This window comes from Neopelma chrysocephalum, unplaced genomic scaffold (assembly GCF_003984885.1).
Source record: "Neopelma chrysocephalum unplaced genomic scaffold, ASM398488v2 Primary Assembly neopelma1_68, whole genome shotgun sequence".
In the NCBI taxonomy this organism is placed as follows: domain Eukaryota; kingdom Metazoa; phylum Chordata; class Aves; order Passeriformes; family Pipridae; genus Neopelma; species Neopelma chrysocephalum.
The window spans coordinates 9,225,980-9,244,922 of NW_020897727.1; the positions used below are offsets into that span (position 1 = coordinate 9,225,980).

At 39.2% G+C, this 18,943-nt stretch overlaps 1 protein-coding gene across 1 annotated transcript in view; it reads right to left on the reverse strand.

Moving 5' to 3' along the window:
- The window catches only part of PLCG2 (phospholipase C gamma 2), a 58,104-nt gene that overhangs the window by 3,384 nt on the left and 35,777 nt on the right, over positions 1-18,943 (reverse strand). The window contains 14 exon segments of the mRNA XM_027685071.1: positions 286-470; positions 3,839-3,927; positions 4,264-4,431; positions 5,663-5,777; positions 6,779-6,924; positions 7,512-7,721; positions 8,675-8,777; positions 11,410-11,567; positions 11,834-11,900; positions 12,821-12,917; positions 13,716-13,825; positions 15,055-15,123; positions 16,076-16,256; positions 17,588-17,707. Coding sequence (XP_027540872.1) covers positions 286-470; positions 3,839-3,927; positions 4,264-4,431; positions 5,663-5,777; positions 6,779-6,924; positions 7,512-7,721; positions 8,675-8,777; positions 11,410-11,567; positions 11,834-11,900; positions 12,821-12,917; positions 13,716-13,825; positions 15,055-15,123; positions 16,076-16,256; positions 17,588-17,707 — 1,818 coding nt within the window.

Below are 18,943 nucleotides of genomic sequence, written 5' to 3' on the forward strand. Positions count from 1 at the left end.
CTTTCCTCCTGGAAAGCAGAAGAGAGGAATATAAAACCTCACAGATTACACGTCTCGCTGTGATCACTGAAACTGAGATGCCACTGAGCAGACATTGCACAGCTTCTGCTGGCCTCTAGTGGCTTCCAGCCCAGCCTGGCTTCTCTGCAGCCCTTCCTCTCTTCAGATGAGCTCATTCTGCCCTCACCATTCTTTAGGTGCTCATTTTGGTACATCTGAGGTTTCCTTACCATAGCTCATGTGTAGATAGAGCTGCCTGGGAAAGGAGAACGATTATCAACCCACCTGCGGTTACACGTCTCTTGATATATCTGTAGTTTGTGCTCATTCACACTGAATTCCTTCAATATTGCATCTCTGTTAGGATTCCTTAAATTCATGTGGGTGTCATAAAGGAACAGCTGGTTGTTAAGCTCCTCCTGGCGCTTCCGAAGTTGCCGACATGAGGAATAAAGTTCTTCTTCACTCTCCTTCAAAAGAATATTGGAAATCAAGGTAACTTGTAAGACAGACACCCAAAATGGCACCAAATATTTATAGTTTGGGGATTATTTTGTTTCTTAAACACAATTTAATAATGGTATAGAATGTTTTATAAAATTGGTTTGATATGTTTATGATTGTTTATGGAAATAAACTAACTTAGAAAGCAATGAAAAAAGCCATCAGCCCCACAGTATGACCAGCCCTACCCTCTAACAGGGGTGTCAGGGACATTCTAGCACAGGTCACGACTTGGGTGCATCTAAACACTTCTGTTGGAATGTTTTTCCCTAATAAAGTATGTCAGTCTCTTGAGGAAAGAACAGAAAATAGTGTATCATGGTGAGTTATCAGATTATAACAGTATTAACTATACTTTTTTAAAAGTTTATTTTTTGGCTCTTCCATCATATTTGTGTATTATGCAACAAACTGTCAATCCTGGGGATTATCTACTGAAATCTAGACTAAAGGTCAAAATCCTGACTAGTAAATAGGACCCTTAATAGCAGCAAGTACCCAGATGGTCAAGAGAGAACAGCTCCTGTATTTCTCTGTATCTATGGCAATGCAGAACAACTGACTATGTCTGAGTTTCTATGTTGCATGTGGCACACAGTAGAAGGTCTCAATATATTCCACAAGCATAAAACAATCATAATTATTCCCTTTAGGACTTCAAATTATTTTAATACTTCAAAACTTTGGATGCAAAAGCTGTCTCTTTATAGAGTTACTAGTGGGGAATAGAACTGGCAGGACTGAAGTCTTAATCTTCACATCAGCAGCAAAACAAGATACTCATTCTACAAGAAATGACATGCAATCAATAAATGTAATAAATCCAAACATTTTCAAAGGCTGCATACTAATAAGACTGACTCTTTCTGCATTCAGTCCAGATCTAGGAAAACTGATAGCTTACCAACACACCCAGGGAGTTTCACTTACAAGAACAAGATCCTTTCCTAAACCCTCTTTTTCTTCCTGAAACACATTCCTACACAGGCATGGTTTGAAGCAACTGAAACAGCCTCAGTGCTATGCTAGTGATTAAGATTTAAAAAGTAATTTATTTAATTTTTGTTTGTAAAGCAGTAGGAAACTCTGTATTCCCAAATCACAAAGGAAATGCAGATTGCTAATTACCAATTTGCAGGTGTAATCATCAAGATGCATATGTACTACTATTAGTTCTTGTAAATAAATGTATCCACAAAGGTAGACCTTAAAACTGCATTTCAGAATGTCCACTTCAATCTTTATGTCAAAAACATATGCACCATTGAGGCAGATTGTAATCAGAAAATATTGAAGAGATACACACACTTTCTGACAGAAGTAAATCAATTTTCAAGGAAATAATACATGCTTCTAAATGCAACAACCACCTCAGTATTTCTACAATATCAAGAAAACTGTTTAACTTCTACAGGAACTGCATAAGGCCCCTCATAATAACTCTCAAATGTGCATGCTTACATCTACAATATTTTTGCTTCTCTGTTCCTGAGAAATTCCACAGCCATCTGTAATTCCTCTTTATAATTTTGTATTTCATCTCCAAGTGTATGCAGATGGGCTCTGTATATAAACAGGCCTGTTATTAAATGGTATCATTTTATGGACGGTCATCATTTTTTAAAAAGAGGCAGAAGAACAGAGACAGCCTTGATCTTTTCTGGTGCTTCCTGAATGATCTGGCAGAAGTTCTAGAGTTGATAACTACAGCAAGTCTGGGTTTGTTGCAGACTGCCAAACAAAAGGGAGAATTTCTGAAAGTTCTCCTTCCACTGCATTACCACCCAGAGACATCAGACATTGTAAAATACAAAGCTGAGCTGCATCTTCATTTGGCTTAACAAGCAGAAGGGGCTTCTAGAGTGTGAAATGTGCTACGGTCAAAGGGCCCAGTCTGACAGATTGGGAGACACACTGCTGTTCTGAACATCACTGTTAGAGCTGCTCCTGCCCCAGGCAAATAGTGATCTGAATTCCTGAAGAGAAACCACAGCAGGAGGGATTCCCAGTGTATCCACAAGTGATGTCCATGCTCAGCATTAGGCAATGGTGAATTGCTGTCAGTTTTCTCAAAGGCAGCAAGCCAAAAACCAGCAGTTTACCAGGCCTCCTCTATCAGATTCGCGTCCATGAAATATGAACAATTTAAATATTATCTTTAAAGGACACAGCTCTCTTGTTTACACACACACAGCCCTCTTGTCTCAGCTTCCAGCCCTCTCCTGCCCTCAGGACCCACAGAAAGAACCTACCATGGCTGTCAAACACTCATTGCACAGTCACTTTACATCATGGGTTACAAGGTAGCTTTGTAAAAACCTCCACAAAGGATGTTTGAAAAAGGCTGCCACTCCTTTGGGAAGAACAATGTGACTGAACTCAGCCATTTCCAGTTCAGCATTTGCAACTGCAGGTACAAATCCCTTCAGAGACATTATGACCTACAGTTCCCAGAATTTGGTGTTTTAGTCAGAAAAACAATGTACACTGGTGTGAAGTGCAGTGTAGGCCTGGATGGTTGCAAAAGGTTACAAATAAGAAGTTGAATTTTTTTTTTCTCTGAATCTGAAGGGTGCTGGAAAGCACCCTGAAATAGCCACTTCCCAGAAGAATCTTTAAACTTTCATCACATGGCCTCTACGCAAGTGTATTTAAATTACATAAAATATTATTGAGAAAGAGTCTGAGAATAATCCTGCTTCAGATCAAGATATACAACAGCACCTTTGGAACACCAACAAACACCATTCACAGATCAGCCACTTTAACGCCTGGCTTCATGAGCAAGGATGAATCATTATTCTTCCCCTATGTGTTTTAAAATACAAGTACATCAAGTAAGTGTTTTAGAGAGGCTTAAAAGAAGCAGATTAGCTCTTCTGTAGGGACCAGATATGTCTTCCACTTGATGGGTTGTTTATTTTCATAAAATACTGGAAGAAATTACTATCTTCTCTTGCTAAAGTGATTTCTTTTTATGTAGGACCTTTAAAAAAAAGATTATTCTATGAAGTCAAAGCTGATTTTAGCTAGCTTTGCATGGCATCACTCAGTTAACAGGGAATGACAACGACCATGCTGTTACAGCAAAAACTAGTGGAGGTAATGATGCTTTGTTTATGCATTATTTCTTTTAACAACCATGTAATCTGTCCACCCAGAGGGAGAGTAACTCAATTTGTGCTATTTGTCTTCCCCAGTACCTGCAGAAGAAATGCCTGACAATAACACATCAGACACAGAACAGAAAACTAAATCCTCAGTTCCTGGTTTCCACAAAGTACTGATAACATACATGCTAAGTGCACAAGAAAACACCCCCAGTGGTTCTCACCAGAACTTGCTGCATTTCACAGTGAACCAGAAGCGAGGCCAGCTCGATATCTTCACTGTAGCCATTCTTGAGAGGGACTGCCCTGAAACCTGGGGCGGGGGGAACATACACACAGGACAATTAGAGCCAAGGCAAAGGGTCATGTGCAGCCACAAAAGAGGTGCACACAGTCCTGAGGGGATTCTTTCAGTGCTCAAATGCTCCACTGCTGAGAGCAGGCTTTGCTATGGCAGTTAGAGAGGAGCAAAAGGCAAGAATGGCAAAACTGAGAAACTCATGACTTCACATGCTTTTGAAAACTAAAGCAAGAGTAAGTTGGGTTCATAGAGGAAGGAGGGAGTCCAGCACCACAGAGGAAGTCACAGTACAACAATGCTGAACAGCACCTTTCTGACACAGCCCCTCATTGTAACCACTGATCCTACCTGATTTGATTCCTTTGATGGGAAAAGTGGCATGTGCTAAGAAATTGGGATCACTGAACATGTCCTCCTCGTAAACGACAAAGCGCAGAAACGCCAGGTTTGGATCGTAAATCTCAAATTTCACTTGCTCTGCACAGGGTGCCCAAACTGGATTCAGGCCATTGTCATCTGGAAGGAAAGGGAAACATTTGCAGTATAGAGCAGTAAATTCACCTCGTTCACATATGGGTATGTATCCCAGGACATTTCCTAAGATACAAAGGCCCAAAATTCCTATTTACCATCTGTCTCATGTTGTAACCTTGCTTCAGAAGTTTTGTATTTGTTTACTTGGTGGGGGACATAGGAGGAAACTAGGCAGGGATGAAAAGGAAAGCTATTATTTGTATTTAACCATATAAAACCTCCTTGGACATGTATTTGTTTTAAAAAAAAAAGCTAATTAATAGCTCATATTCATAAGCCTCACATTCCATATCTGAGAAAAAAAAACCAGGAAAAGCACTACCTGTACCCTGGCCCAGGGTACATGTAGCCATGTACAGAATGCCAACATTTGGTATATGTGACACAGCCAGGAAGTTTGCTCTCTAAGTCTTGGTCACTTCCTACAAAAATTTTAAACCATAATCCTCTTCTCTGAAGTACTAAAGAGCCACAATGCACATTCCTGCTCCTGCTTTTGTGTTTATTTCCCACTGGTATCACTGGTTGGATACTCAGAACCAAAGCCTGTTATTTACCAGAGGAAAACTGCTGCATCCAGAAATATTAAAGGGTAAAATATGAAGTGGTTGAGATATTGCCCCATGGCACTTAAATGAAGCTCATTTACAAACACATATCCCTTGTCCAGAACTTCCCAGGAGTGAGCTTTGATCAAACTTGCATTGCAAGTTATACTATTTTACAGCCCTATACACCCAAGCTGTCTCCAAGGGGATGCCAGTCTTAGAAGCTGAGTTTAAATAAACATAGTCTGGATCTCACAGTAGTAACTCTCTATTTGGGCCAGACTTTTGGGAACTGACTAGCACTGTTGGAGGCACTTTCAAGCCAGCAATTTTTTAAAATATGCAAATACACAAACTTATGCATAGGCAAAAACATAACAGAATGGGACTTCTTTTTCTTTTTTTTCCAAACTGCAACAGTACTATTTATTCAAAACTTGATATACATTGAAGTTTCTCAAATTAACTGGCCCTGAGGCAAGCAAGAGAATAAGACTGTATGACATCAGTGCAGAGCAACAGTTAACCTACTCCTCCCTATAGTATAAGTTGCTGGCCAATTACAGACAACATAAATACATAGTCATCCCCTGCCTACTCACTTTATTTAAGTACACTGGAAGTATAACCACATCCTTACAACACAGAAAGCCACAGATACTCACTCACAACTGTTGTCTTGAATTTGCTGTTATCATATTCAGCCCCACAAATTTCAACCTCTACAAAGGGACAAGCGATGCTTCTACCGAGTTTAGGGAGATGACGAGCACCCAAAACCTGCAAAACAACTCTAAATTATAACCACCTCCAAAGGAAACTTGGCACCATTATTTCTGAACAGAAGACATCCTGCAGAACTAGAGGGGGGAAAAAATCCAGAAGAACGTGGAAAAGCACACTCTCTCTTTCTTGAATATGTTTGCATGTATTAAACATACTATCTGTGCAACAAATAACCATTGTTTGGGTAACCCAGTGATTTTCATTGTAAGATACTGCAGCTGACATTCATTACACACAATATGCAGTTGCAGACCAGGCCTGTAGCATAAGTTTTGTTATCTTTCTTCAGTCTTTATTACATACCTATTTCTAGACATTTCTGCTTTGCATTCACAGCCCCTGCTTAACTCGTCTTTAAGCTGTAGTGAAAAGCAGTTACTGTGTTTCTTCTTTCTCAGAAAACATGCTTTTAGAGGACATGTCTTACTGCATAGCAACTGAGAACAGACACAAGTTCAATCCCTGTTTGGCACTAAGTCAACATGGCAAAATTTTCAAATGATAAACCCATCTCTCGAAGAAAAATGAGAATGAAATTCAGATTAAGTCATAGTGTATTAAATATGATGAAGGAAAGATCAGCTTATTATTTTTTCTGTTTAGTTTCTATATTTTGTTATAAATATTTTTCTTCCACACTCAAAATCTCCTAACTAGTTAGTTTGCTGCAAAACAATCTCCAATAGGACCCTTCTTTTGAGAAGTTATTAGGTTGGAAATGCAAGTTAGTTCATTTGGAGTATTTATTAACAATTATAAAAAAATCACCCCAGGATTGTGTTTTCAGTCCTAAAACATGTGCTTCATTAGCATGATAAAGATATATATTTCTTTTTAGGAAACCAGTAAAGCTAGTTTTATTCTCAAACACACTGACATTTAAAAACAGTATTTTGACAATCTGTCAGATCTTGCTCTGAAACATAATAGCTTTATTTTTAGTTTTATAGATATTTATGGCTGGTAACAAACCATAATTTACAAAAGAGATTTACCCTCACTGTCATAATCATCTGCAATTTCCTCTTCGAGTCGTTTGGCATTGGGTCATACTCCTCATTCCTCATGCTCTCTGGCTGCAGGACGTAGCCAGTGCGTCCATTAAGTGAAAACAAGGCATGGTTCAATTGCATGTATTTATCTAGGGAGAGAGTTAAACAGTCATAACAGAAGATCCCAATTGGAATAAAGCCAAGGAAATACCAGACCAGTGCTTTCTGGTCACCACTTTATCAGAAAGAGCTGGAAAGGTAAGTTCAAAGCCTCGGGTTCTTCAGTAACTCAGACTGACAGGCTATTTTTCATCAATTTTAATCCCCAAAACACCATCTCCATCCACAATTAGCTTCCTAGCAATGTGTCATAAGATAGCTGGCCCTCACCAGAAAGTGGAGGACAGCCTTCCCTGTGGCTGAACACCTATTCCTACACCTGAAACTTACTGTAAATGTCTTTGCTTGTTTATCACAGAGAGATCAAGGGGAAATAAATCTTTTAGAGTTTAGGGCTAGTTTGGCTCAGAGACAGGGATTTTGGAAACCCATTTTTGGGACCCAGCTCTATAAGGCGATCCACACGTTCAAAAGCAAACTTCAATTCTTCCACATCCCCTCCAGCAGGGAAGTACAAATAAATAGGACAGTGACTAGAATGGCAGAAGGGCCAGAAAGGGGTTCGTTCATGGTGAAATGGAAGGTGGATTAGATCCTTCTTCAAAGGGAATATTACCTGGAGTTTGGAAGTTAAGAGCCACCATCTGGGAGCCACAAAGCCAGAGGCGAAATGGGTCGTAGTTGGATGAGTCGACCCTCTGTCCTTTAGGATAGACACGTGTCAGTCCCTTCAGGTTGTATTTCAACAACTCAACTGGCTTTTGCTTCACAATGCTCTCTGCCTTGGTTTCCACAAAAGAACGGATTTCTTTGAAATCAGGATTGTCTACACAAGGGTGAGGAAGAAAAGTAGTTACCAAAGGAAGAAATAAGTTGACATTTATGCTGTGTTTTTACCAACGCTTTGTTTTACTTTGTTTTGCTTTGTCCTTTAATGCAATAATTGGCACCATTTTCAGGCAGACACGGCAAATTGGTTGAGAATCAAGTCTGAAAGTTAAAATTGCCTGCCTGCCACATGCTTTGCAGGAGGGCAGATAAGAGCCCATAGTCATGTCCTCATCTCATCATAGCTAATAATGTACTTCTGACCACTATAACGCATATTTAAATGAGACATGTCTTCCTGGGTTTAAATGGGGAGAAGAAAGGGTGAGCCAGGGTTAGCCAATGCCTCAAACAATGACTATAATTATAATGTCTTAACTGCAGTGACAGCTTATTAAAAACATTTGCAAAGAAATTTAAAGAAAAGAGCACATTTGCTGGCTTCACCAGCAGCAATGACAAAAGAATGGAATAAAAAGTACATCTTTTAGTATCAGATTCCACACCTGCACTTACACAGACCCCAGTTACATTATGAAGCCATATACATCCCAAAAGCCTAGACCTGGCAAACAGGTTCTTACAGTAAAATCATATAATGCACAGTAAACCCACTTTGAAGGTTTTTTACAAACAAACCACAAGTGTTCAGCCAGAGTTTTATTCTCGAAAAAGTCAATTGACATATAAATAGTGAGCTTCCCCATGGAATACACCTACAGGAGGGTGTCTCTGGTTAACTAGTTAGAAATTTGTGACAGTTTTTTTGTGATAGGTGAACAGCATCAAGTTCCCTAGTGAACAATTTCAAAGTGCCACTGAAAAGTGCATGGGTGAGGCAGAACTTCGTTTTCCAGTAGGAGAGATTTTATCTTCAGTTCTAAAATCTCAACTAACATCTGTAAAGATACCAGAAAGAGTAAAATTCAGTTGTAATACTAAAGACAATACCTAAATTGTCCTTGGTTTTGCTCGTTGGCTTGCAGTAGATTACCAGATCAGATAATTCAATGGCAATTAATTGATTCTTTTCCCAGTATTTCCTCCTGTTCTCCTGGAAAACATAACAAAGTTTTAGATTACAGATATGCTGAGTATTATGATACAGTAACTTCAGGGTGTACTCTAATGTGCATTCTTTGGTGCCCAGATTTCTATCTGATACTTTAGACACTTGCAATAGATGTAAAGCACTTTCAGACCCAACTCAGAGAACAGGCAATAACCAAGTGGTTTTGGGGTTTAATTGGGGATGTGCTTTGGGGTTTTTTTTATGGAGCAGAAAGGTGTTGTTTGGGATTTTTTTAAGCAAGGGTTTCAATGCTTCCCTGATCAGTCCTGCTCAGAATCCCGGCAACATTTTTTTTTTCTTTTAATGTGGCTCTACTCAACTTATTTTTAGTTATGTTCTTAACTCTATAGCTCATATAAATGCAAATGTATGCAGAAAAAATGCAAAGGGTAGTGAAGTGTCTCTGTATTTATTTAAAATTCTGAGCAGAACTTAAGTCTTGCTAGTAACTCCCAAACAGCTAAATTCAAACCCTGTGAGCACCATTCCTGTAGTTTTCTATTTGTGCACCAAACCAATAACGTTCTGTGTGGAAAATCATGTGCAATCTTGTTGACATTACCAGTACTAAACCCACTATCTACTTCCACGTTTGTAAGCACCTGCTCTATGGAAGCTGAGCAACGTTCCCTGCCAGCAAAGACTGGGGTCTGCTGGAAGCAGCAAGACATGTCCCAAATGGAGACATTTGGGCTGGAGGTTTTTCAGACATAAGAAGCTACTACAGGATAAAACATGTTAGAAGAGTCCCATACTGAACAGTGATTTGGCACATGAGATGATGAAGCAGCAGCTATTAGTAAGCCTTCTGAAAGAATTCCCTCAACGGGACAGACATAAGAGGAATGAAAATCAGAACTAGACAGGCATGGGTTTCCAGAGTGTTTCACTGAAACAGAGATTATGCACTGAAGTCTAAGAAAAGCAAAGAGGAACACAGTATTTAGACTTGGAAATAACCTTGGGGAAAAGCTGTAGAAACCTCATTGTACTCAGTGATCCAGCACAGTTTCCCAGACGTTGCTTAACAGTAATCAGAGCTCCAAATAGCCAAAGATCACTTCTACTCATCTCTAGACATAACCCTCTAGTGATAACCAATCAGGAGTGCTGGCAATGAACAACCACTCCTGGGAGCATGGCAAGGGTCAGTATTGAGCAGAGATGACAAGATACATGAAGCTTAGTTTTATTTCATGTGTATAACAGACACTGCCTAAACCCAAACTAATTTAGAAAAAAACCAAACCTGTATCACATTGCAGCATAGTGTTAACTCACGATGCCTTTTCCTTCCCCAAAATTCAGCCTGTTAACTGTACTGGCAACAAGGGCCTTTCCTCATCCTTATCCCCTCCCCATGCAGCAGTCTATCATGTGAACTTTCCAGAGGCCATGCTGTGAGGGAAGCCTCCCAGCTGACAAGATTGAATTTTGAAGCATCTTTGAACATAGAGTGTTTAATACTTCTCCAGCTGTACAGAGAGGGAAAAAGCTGCCAAGCTCCTGAAGAGCCATTGTTGTACCATAAAAAACATTCAATTTAGAGACACTTCTTGTAGGTCATGTTTCTCTTTTTCTCGTTTTTATTTCTAAATGAAAGCCTGGCACAAGAACCTTATCTCTCCTCCCCCAACAACAGGTCAACAGCCTGTTGCTTCTCCCCTTGCTGAATTTGCAGCCCTCTGCTTGAGATATCAACTTGCCAGCTATAAATAGGATTAGGACGACCCCCAGAGCATTACCACTCCATATGACAGATAAACAGCATGAGCCAACATGATACTGAAACACATTTTCCATCAGCCATATCACCCACTTAACAATAAAAAGTGAATAAAAGCAACAAAGGAAAGAGTATAGTAAAGCATAGCCATTTTAAGGACTTTTTGGTCATGTAAAAGAGTTCTTAAATACTAGAAAACACGACAGGGAGGTAAATTAGAGCATCAGAACAGGAAAAGCAAGTCCTGAAAAATGCCTTTTTTAGTAGAGGAACATAGAAGCTAAACTTTGGCAGAATCCTTGAATTTGTAGGCAAGTATTTGAAAATATTACTATTAAAGAACTGGGAAATCCAGAACGTGCCTATTAGTTACAAATAAATAATTAGCCAAACAATTCCCTATCAGTGCACTCACTGGGAAGCAGAGTAAGTAAAGAGGATTAAAAAGAGTTTAGGGAATGGCAGCTCAAATTTCACACATACTCACCAGTGAATTCACAACTCTGAACAGAACAGTCTGATATCTGAGTTTCTGCTGCTTAACACCAGGACGAACCAGTGTAACCAGACGTAACATTGTAATGGTATCTACTTTGGCCTACTAAGCACCTTCACTGAGGTGCAGGGTGCAACACAGACAGTACTCTGCTGAAAACCTCCTGTTAACATAAATTTGCATAAAATGCTCATTCACACACCATTCCCCAAAGATTTTATGGAACAAGAGTCACAGCATCGATAGAACGTACAGAAAACAGCAACGTGCATGAGAATGAAGGACCGTGTGTTAGCAACATTTAGCAGCATAGAGCAGCTAAAGACAAAAACTATTGGAAATTTATAGCAGTACATCATAAAAAACAACAAGGAATCATTTTTTCTCAATACCTCTTCTGCAGTTTTCCAAGTGATTTCACGGATACTTTGGTACCATTCAAAGAGTTCTTCTACTTTATCGGTTGCAAACTCAACACAAGGATCTTCTGGATTCTTGGGTTCCAGAATGAAGACAAAAGGCTTTTTGTGCTTCCCTTGTGGCATTTTCACTGTTAGGCAACACAGCAGCAAGAAATTTATACTGAAATCCAACAATTCTTTTTCTAAGCTGTCATTGTTGATTTATGGCAACAGTTAACGTTATAAAGTTTCAATGTATGAACTGCAATGGCTAAATTAATACAAGTAGAGGGCTCAGGTTTCTGGTGGAGTTTTGTTTGGGTTTTTTTCTAAATCTTTCCTTCTAAACATAAAAGAGTCTACTCAACACAGAAAGCTCAGGAGAGTCCACATGTGAGCATCAGAAAATACATACCAACGTTGTATGTATTGAGCACCAGAATGCCACGGCACAGAGCGCCTAAGGGGTTGTCCTCAATAATCTGAAAAACACGAGTTGATTCTCACCCTAAATATTCTCTTGAGACAACATACACAGGACATTAACAAATAATAAACATGCACCATTAAATCTAACCTCAGTTTCACTGAAAGCAGGCCCACTGTGAAGTTTAAAAGCCTGTTTTTAAAAGCCTGTTTCCGTATCAAAAACTTCTTGTTTTGATAAACACATGCGAAATCTCTTCAGTGAGAGCAGTCAAAAGGGGGAGTGCAGCTTCTGACCTAACATAACTGCTCATTTGTTAAGTCTGCTTAAGGTTACAATGACCTGGAGAGAGGAAATCTAATACTTGTGTTTTCTTCCAAAGACTCCTGGAAAATCATTGGAAGTGCTTCAGAACAACAAAAGAATTCAGTGTTTTATTTTTAAAACTCAAAAATGTCAAAGCTGATTATTGTGAAATTCTGTTTTCTTTTGCTGAAGAGCTCTTTGTCCAAGACACTGGCCCATATATTTTAGATACTTTTGACAAACACTTAAGGTTTAGTCATGCATAAAAACTTAATAATGGAGAGTAAAATGGTTCGTAAGATCTGTTTGGACACTTAGTTTTCTTATTTGCAAATATTAAGACAGTAACTATACAGGAAAACTAGTTAAAAGTTTCAGGCATGTTATTGTTTAACCAAACTACCTGAAAAATCTGAAGTGGTATGATTTTCATTAACAGGAAATCATCATCATCTCCTGAAACCTCACCAAATCAGCCGTCTCCTTAAATAGTTTCCTATGAGAGACGTCCTGACAAAAATATTCAGCAGCAGAGAACAATGAAGAATACATTCATCTCTCTGTTCTGTGTTCTCTCAGACACAGCATGCAGTGCTGTGAGTCTGTAAACCAGAATTCCATTTCCAGGAGGTAGCCAAGGAAATGTAGTGGACAAACCATAACCCTCACCTGGCTCTCAAGCTCAGCAGAATTATCAGATGACATGTCTTCAACATAATTAGATGGAAAATAATGTTGAATTTTTTCTCCATAATCCCCCTTCCACCTGAATTTAAACAGAAAAGCAGAGAGAGAGAAAAAAATAGCTAGAGAACTTCAATAGGCCATTAATGAAGCAATAATCCCCAAGAAATTGGTCATTAATACCCCATACTAGCTTGTCTAGCTGGCTATCACCAAAATATAAATGATGAAGTAGCTAAAAGCTCTAACAAAGTGATCATTAACTGTAGTAACAGATGATTTCAGAGGGATTACAGTTACTGTAAACTGCAATTAATGACTTAAGAGGCTTTTTCCCCCTCCAGTACTAAAAATACTATTATGTGGTTGATTACCCTGTAGAAACTACAGGGAAACATTAGATTCCCAAGCTTTCCAAGCAATTTACAAGCCAGCTAGAAAAGAAAACCTGTTATGAAAGGAAACTGTACAGAGAACTAAAAAAGGTGGGTTTGATTCCTCAGAAGTGCTTAGCAGAGCAAGGACAGAAACAGGGCAACGATTACAGTGGTAATGGGTGAGTGACTCCCCAGAATACACAAATGTTTGGGAAGGATGAAGGTAGTAAAGGAAAAATACTGGATATACTGGGCAAAGGAGGCTCTGCAGGCTGAGGTTATTGCTGTGGGATAGAAAAATGGAAAAGACATGAAAGGAGACTTGAGGACGAGGGAGTTTTGAGAGTTTTTTTTAATACACTGGCATTAAGATTTATAAGGCCACACTTAATAAGCAGCAATCAGACAACTGGCAGTTTTTTTAAACTACTACTCAAAGCTCATTTTTTTCCTCCATCTAGTAAGTCACCAGAAGTTCTCTCATGAGGAATCTTTGTCCTTACCAGCCTCCAGTTTCCTTTGTGACATTATGAATTAAAGCTCCTCGAGAGAAGCTCAGTTCATCACTCCTTTTGGCTCTGTAGTCATACAAGGCTTTCACTGTTCTCTGGGGCTTTAAGAGAAACAGAGCAAAGGGGTCATCTAGGGGGACAGGTCATAAAATAATCTATAATCCAATCTTAAAAAAAAAAAAGGAGGATTGGATTATTTTTTTTGTTGTGATGAAGCTTAGAAAACAAAATACAGAAGTTCCAGAGTGACATCTATTGGTGGAAGCAAGTGATGCTACTTTTTTATTCTTCAAGAATCAGCTTAGGAAAAAAAGAAAAAAAAAAACAAAAAACCAAAGAATCTTTCTTTTATGGGTGCTGAAACATAATTACAGAATAACATAAAAAACACAATAAAAATAAAAATAAGAAACCCCATACAGTGAAATATCAATCCTCTATTTTTAACCCATGTATTCATAAGCATTTGGAGTTTGTAGGCTCAGATGCCTACAAAACATTCACTTCAAAACCACATCAGCTATCCTGCTGGTCACATTTCCTTTAGACAGGCAGTTTTAGCAGGATGAGCAATTCCTTTATCTTGAGTTTACTCCTACTACCCAAATTCTTCAGCAGCAATGCAAATTCATTGGCCAAAAAGACTAAAAAGAATTACATTGACAAAATTTACAAGCAGGTGGTTTTTACGAGAATTTACAAGTTAGGTAGGCCCTAGCAGGAATTACAGACAAGTAATGTTTGATGTGCCATTTGTTTTTAAAACAGTATCTATATCTCAAAAGAAGACAAACTTTAATAACTCATTAATAAACCAAAGGCACCATTTTAATATAGAAAGCACGTGAATACACTCTGCACTATTTGTGCATTCAGGCCATGTTTGATGGTGGAAATGCAATGATTTTGTGCACACAAGTAACAATGTGTAGAGACACCCACAGGCACAGAAATAGGGTTTATTTGTTGTACTTTCTTTCCACAAAGATGTGGCCTTCTCAAATTGAATCTTCTCACAGGTATTTAATTTGGGGACACATACCTGCATAAGCCAAATCAAATTGTCTCCACAGACTCAATAGCAAAAAGTGCCCAAATTCCCAGTGTGAATGAATCAGTACAGGATTTGAACACAAGAAAATGTGTGGGTACAACTTTTAGAGACTAGAAAAAAAAAAGTCACACCCTCTAAATTTCTGCTGTCCAGTCCCACATGATCAAGCAGCCTGATGCTTTCAATTCTCCTTTTCACCACTGCTAACAGGAAACAAGCAAGTCTCATAACTTTAAGAAGTCTATAGTAAGTGTGAATAACTTTCTTTAAGCATACCACTGTGGGGGTGATTTCACTGGGTTCCACATACATCTTGACATCATAGAGGGAATTAATATCTTTTTCCTAAAAACAAGAAGAAGAAAAAAAAAAAGAAGTTTCAGAAATCAAAAATTATAAAAGTGCTTAGCATTAATTAATTAATAATAATATAATATTATGTTATATTACATTATATTATATAATAATATTAAAGTACTTAACATTCATTGCTGAAACCACCTTTTTGACCATACATAGGCAAACAGAAGAGGAGGGAAGCCAAATACCTATGTTTTGCTCATTTCTATAGTTGAACATACCTGAACATGAGTTTGCTATTTAATCTGTCTGTGCCTCAGTTTAATGAACAGTAAAACCCCATGAAATAGCAATACCTCACAAAGGTATCTCTTAATCAGTCAAATAGTTTTTTGGTTGTGAGTACCCTTCTGTGTACAACCAGGAAAGAAATACCTACACTCATGATTTCTGTGCTACAGTACTTTAGTACTAGTATTGGTTTCACTATTAGATAAAAATTCTAAAACAATATACGCAGTCATCTTTTTCATTTTATTCTGTCCTTGTGATTCCATTTGGACCTGGACTTAAGACACAAAACCTTTGCTACAGGCAACATTATAAAAAATCCTGAGGTCTAAAATCTTTTTAGTCCCTTTCAGTCTCCCCAGAGGAAACAAAATCCCCAGGTTTTGGTTTCCTCAAACGTGCCAGATGCATTTTTCCCACAGATATATATCTGAAAACAGAAGACAGCACCTCAGGTTTTCCAAAAGCCTCAGCAAAGCTTTCTCATAATGAAACACATCCATCCAGAAAGGAGACCTTTATCCTCAGCTAAATTTTCAGACTCCTGGTTTAGTCAATGGATAGATCTCTTGGGGAGACTTTGTGAGAGAAGTCAATATAACCATTTCAGTTTCACAGAAAACTACCTGCTAGACCTCCCCCAAGCTGATCTACCTCAGCCAGGCTGATCCTCAGCCCCCAGGCCCCTGGTACCAGCCTCCCGTACCATGCAGTAGCGCTCCAGCAGCTCCTCCGTCACCGGGTACCGCAGCTTCATCTTCCTGTACAGCCGGTGCTTCTCGTAGTATGTCACCAGCTCCACCAAGCTCTCAAAGTAGGCCGAGGTTCCCAGCACAAAGTGACGACCTTCTTGCTGAATTCGGAAGTGCTTCACCTTCCCCTCCGCCCTGTGGGACAAGGGCAGGTGCTGTGAAAGGGGTCGGTGCTCGTGGTGAGGGCTGTGTGTGCACTGGACCAAAGCTGCCTCGTGCATCTCAACCATGTAAAATGATTTCTCCCCCTAACAAAGCCTCTCCCATTCAAATCGAATTGCAGTTGCCTGATTAAATTCATAAAAAAACCATTCTTGCTTTTCTACAACGTACAGAGCCCTGCGACAAATCCATGGTTTTGCTTGGATTACATTTCTGCATTTTTTCCCCTACAGAGAGGTGTTTTGTCACCTTCATACTAACACAAATATCTCTGATCAGACTGAGAGTCCCTCTGGAACCTGCTGCTGCTGATCTGCCACTGTCCCTAAGCACCAGACACACTCCCCTCAAAATGAGTAGCTGTCTCTTCCTTATAATCATCTTGATAACTACAGAAATCAATTTTGAAAGAAAAAAGAAATCTCTTCTACTTGAACACAAGGTTTGTGTTTGCATTGATAACAGCAAAACAATCCACTGACAACCATCCCACCTAGAAAAGATGGTTTGTGTTTGCATAGATAAGGGTAAAACCATCCTCTGAAACCATCCCACCCACAAAGACCCCTTTTCAAGCTGCTGAAGTTTTGGTACTTCTTGTTTTCCCCACTGTTAAATGTTTTTATTGAGATGCTGCAGCTCCAGTTACTTCAATATCCACCCTGGTAACAGCAGAAAGCTTCAACCTAAAGTACGTAGGAGACTGGGGAATTTTGGACATCTTCAATACACAATAAGGCATATAAATGAGCAATTTTGTATGTTGCTAAATTATCCATTTTCAGAGAAATGCAATTTGATCTGAAGGCACGATGGAGAATACCACAATTCTATACATTTTATTAATGTTTTTACAAGAGCCACAATTTCAAAACTGTTTTCCCTGGTGAGAAAAGCCAACAATTTCACTTCAACATTTCAGTTATATGACAGGTCAGAATTTCTAGGGGATAAGGACATAGAATCACTGATGAACTTGCACCAAAGGAAACTTCAAACTAACACCATCTAGCAAGGGGTGTCAAAGAAGTGAAGAAGGGCTATGCACAGTTCTGCACGGGAAGAAAGGGACAGCTGGTGCTCAAACTGCCTTTATAAAAGCATAGAAGTTTATGCCAGTCACAAATTAACTCTTGTACACATTCCCATTCTTGGAGCTGCTGCACAAATCGATTCCTCAAAAGCTAATTACTCAAAGTTTGAAAGCAAGAATACCATGACTCTAAAAAGACCATTCTTTTTTAAATAAGAAAAACCAGAACATTGTTGGGCTACTAGGTAAGGCCTATCTGTCCTTTTCTTACCTGAAAGTCATGGCAAACGAGTCAGGTTCATCTCTCTTCCTAATCAGAAAGGCTCCATCTCGAGGAATTCGCATGAGCATGTCTTCTGCCTCGCCCCGACTCAAGTTGCTGTAGTACCAACTACAACAGATAAAAACCAAAATGGACAAGGCATTACAAGGCTTGTCAAATGTCATTCAGAGAGAATAACAGACAGCATTATTAACAATAGAGTTTCAGACATTGTAAGAAAAATTAGATTTTCCCCATCTTGCCGCCTATGACAGCAGTTTATTACAAAACATTGGAACATGGAAGCTTATTTTGGACGAAAGCAAAGAATATATCAGTACACCTTGTCTGTCTCAAATCATAAAACATAAATCTACATTTCTTCCTGAAACAAAGGCACTGGATCCTGCTTTTAGTCTGCCATTCCATTTTCAGGAGTTGATTCAGTTTTGACACAGCAGATTTAAGGTAAAGCCCAAACACAGACAAAAGAAAGACACCAGCCATTTGAATTCTTTTCTTTAGTGCTTGATTTTATCTTCTCTGTAGGGATGGACCTATCTTGACACTAACATGCCTTCAGTGAAGCTGTGGCCACTTATACTGGCAGTATATCCCTACCTTATGCAGAAAAGCAGGAAAGTTTAACCCTTAAACTCTACCTTCCCCTCTCACTGGTTTCCAAAGTTACCTACGGGGGTGCTCAGTGACTCCCAGATTCCAGCAGGGCAAAAAAAAAGAATTTTAGTCACAGATCAGTATTTTACATGCAAAAGAGATTTACTTTTCTCACTGTAAAAGAAACCCAACAGAACAAAGGGCAGCGATTACAGTTTTCTGTCAGCAAACAAGGGCAAGCTCTGCCCAGGATCTGTGACAGGCAAACACCAGCTGGAAACAAACACCAAGCTGTACTAGTTCCTACCACAGGGGGTGAAGTCAGCCTAACCAACTCTGACAGGGGTGAGGTGGAGGACAGGATTAGGAAAACCTAACTGTTTGGGCTCACTGCCCCAGTTAACAGTTTCCAGATGGCACAGACCATGACCACTTAGTTGCCAAACCACAGCCAACTACTAAATATCTAATCCAACCCACTGGGTGTTGTAAAACACTGAGCAGACAAAGAAGGAATTGGCACGTTTCCACGGCATTACAGTTCTCACTGCTTTTCCTAGTTGCTGCTAGCAAACTGCTTTCCCAGTGACTGCTCTTTGTTATACCAGGTCCTCACAAAGTCAGTGGTGTTACTCGGGATCTTTCAGGGATGCTTATTCCTCCAACTTCCAAGAGACAAACAATATTTAAAGTGCGCTCCCGAATCCAGGGAATTTTCTACGGAAAAATCCAAGACCAGCTAAAAAC